At 52.3% G+C, this 824-nt stretch overlaps 1 protein-coding gene across 1 annotated transcript in view; it reads right to left on the bottom strand.

Moving 5' to 3' along the window:
* The window catches only part of cdh13 (cadherin 13, H-cadherin (heart)), a 14881-nt gene extending 14292 nt beyond the window's left edge, over window positions 1–589 (bottom strand). Inside the window, exon 1 of the mRNA XM_056598803.1 lies at window positions 578–589. Coding sequence (XP_056454778.1) covers window positions 578–589 — 12 coding nt within the window. The remainder of the gene's footprint in view (window positions 1–577) is intronic.
* Window positions 590–824: the final 235 nt, after the last annotated feature.

Genomic DNA, 824 nt, shown 5'->3' with positions numbered 1-824 from the left:
GGGATAGATGTTTAATGCTCAGTGTCTGTGGGGATAGATGTTTAATGCTCAGTGTGTGTGGGGATAGATGTTTAATGCTCAGTGTGTGTGGGGATAGATGTTTAATGCTCAGTGTGTGTGGGGATAGATGTTTAATGCTCAGTGTGTGTGGGGATAGATGTTCAGTGTGTTTGGGGATAGAGACCTCCTGTGGGATTAATAAACAAGTTTGATCTTTTCTTACCAAACCACATGATGACATTCAGAGGAAGAGGGGGACAGACACACACACAAACACACACATGCACACACACGCACAAAGACACACACACACGTGCACAAAGACACACACACACACACACACACACACACAAAGACACACACAAGTGCGCACACAGGCACAGAGACACAGACAAACAAATGCCAACAGACCAAAGCCGGCAGTTATCCAGTAAAACAGCAACAACTCATCACAGGGAGAAGTCCAAACATTCAACGGCTGGTTGAGCAGGCGGTGTGCCATGTTATTGTGAGTCTGTCTGTCTGTCCGTCCATCTGTCCGTCCGTCTGCCTATCTGTCTGTGTGTGTCCTCCTCACCTGGCCCCCCATGGAGAGGGCGTGTGTGCAGCAGACACCTAAATAGAACCACTGCTACCGCACGCTGAAGCTCCGCTGACCTCCTCCTCCTCTTCCCCTCCTCCTCCCAACTCCTCCACCCCCTCCTCGCTCTGCTGGTTCCCCCGATTACCCCCCCCTCCCCCCCCCAGTCCAATCTCCCCAGTAAACCAGGAGGGCAGAACAACACACTGTGAGGGGCGGGGAGGGGGGGGGAACCTCATCAGCT

The sequence above is a fragment of the Gadus chalcogrammus genome, chromosome 9 (assembly GCF_026213295.1).
Source record: "Gadus chalcogrammus isolate NIFS_2021 chromosome 9, NIFS_Gcha_1.0, whole genome shotgun sequence".
Classification (NCBI taxonomy): Eukaryota; Metazoa; Chordata; class Actinopteri; order Gadiformes; family Gadidae; genus Gadus; species Gadus chalcogrammus.
The sequence above is the reverse complement of the archived record's forward strand: the minus strand, read 5'-3'. Positions and strand labels throughout refer to the sequence as shown.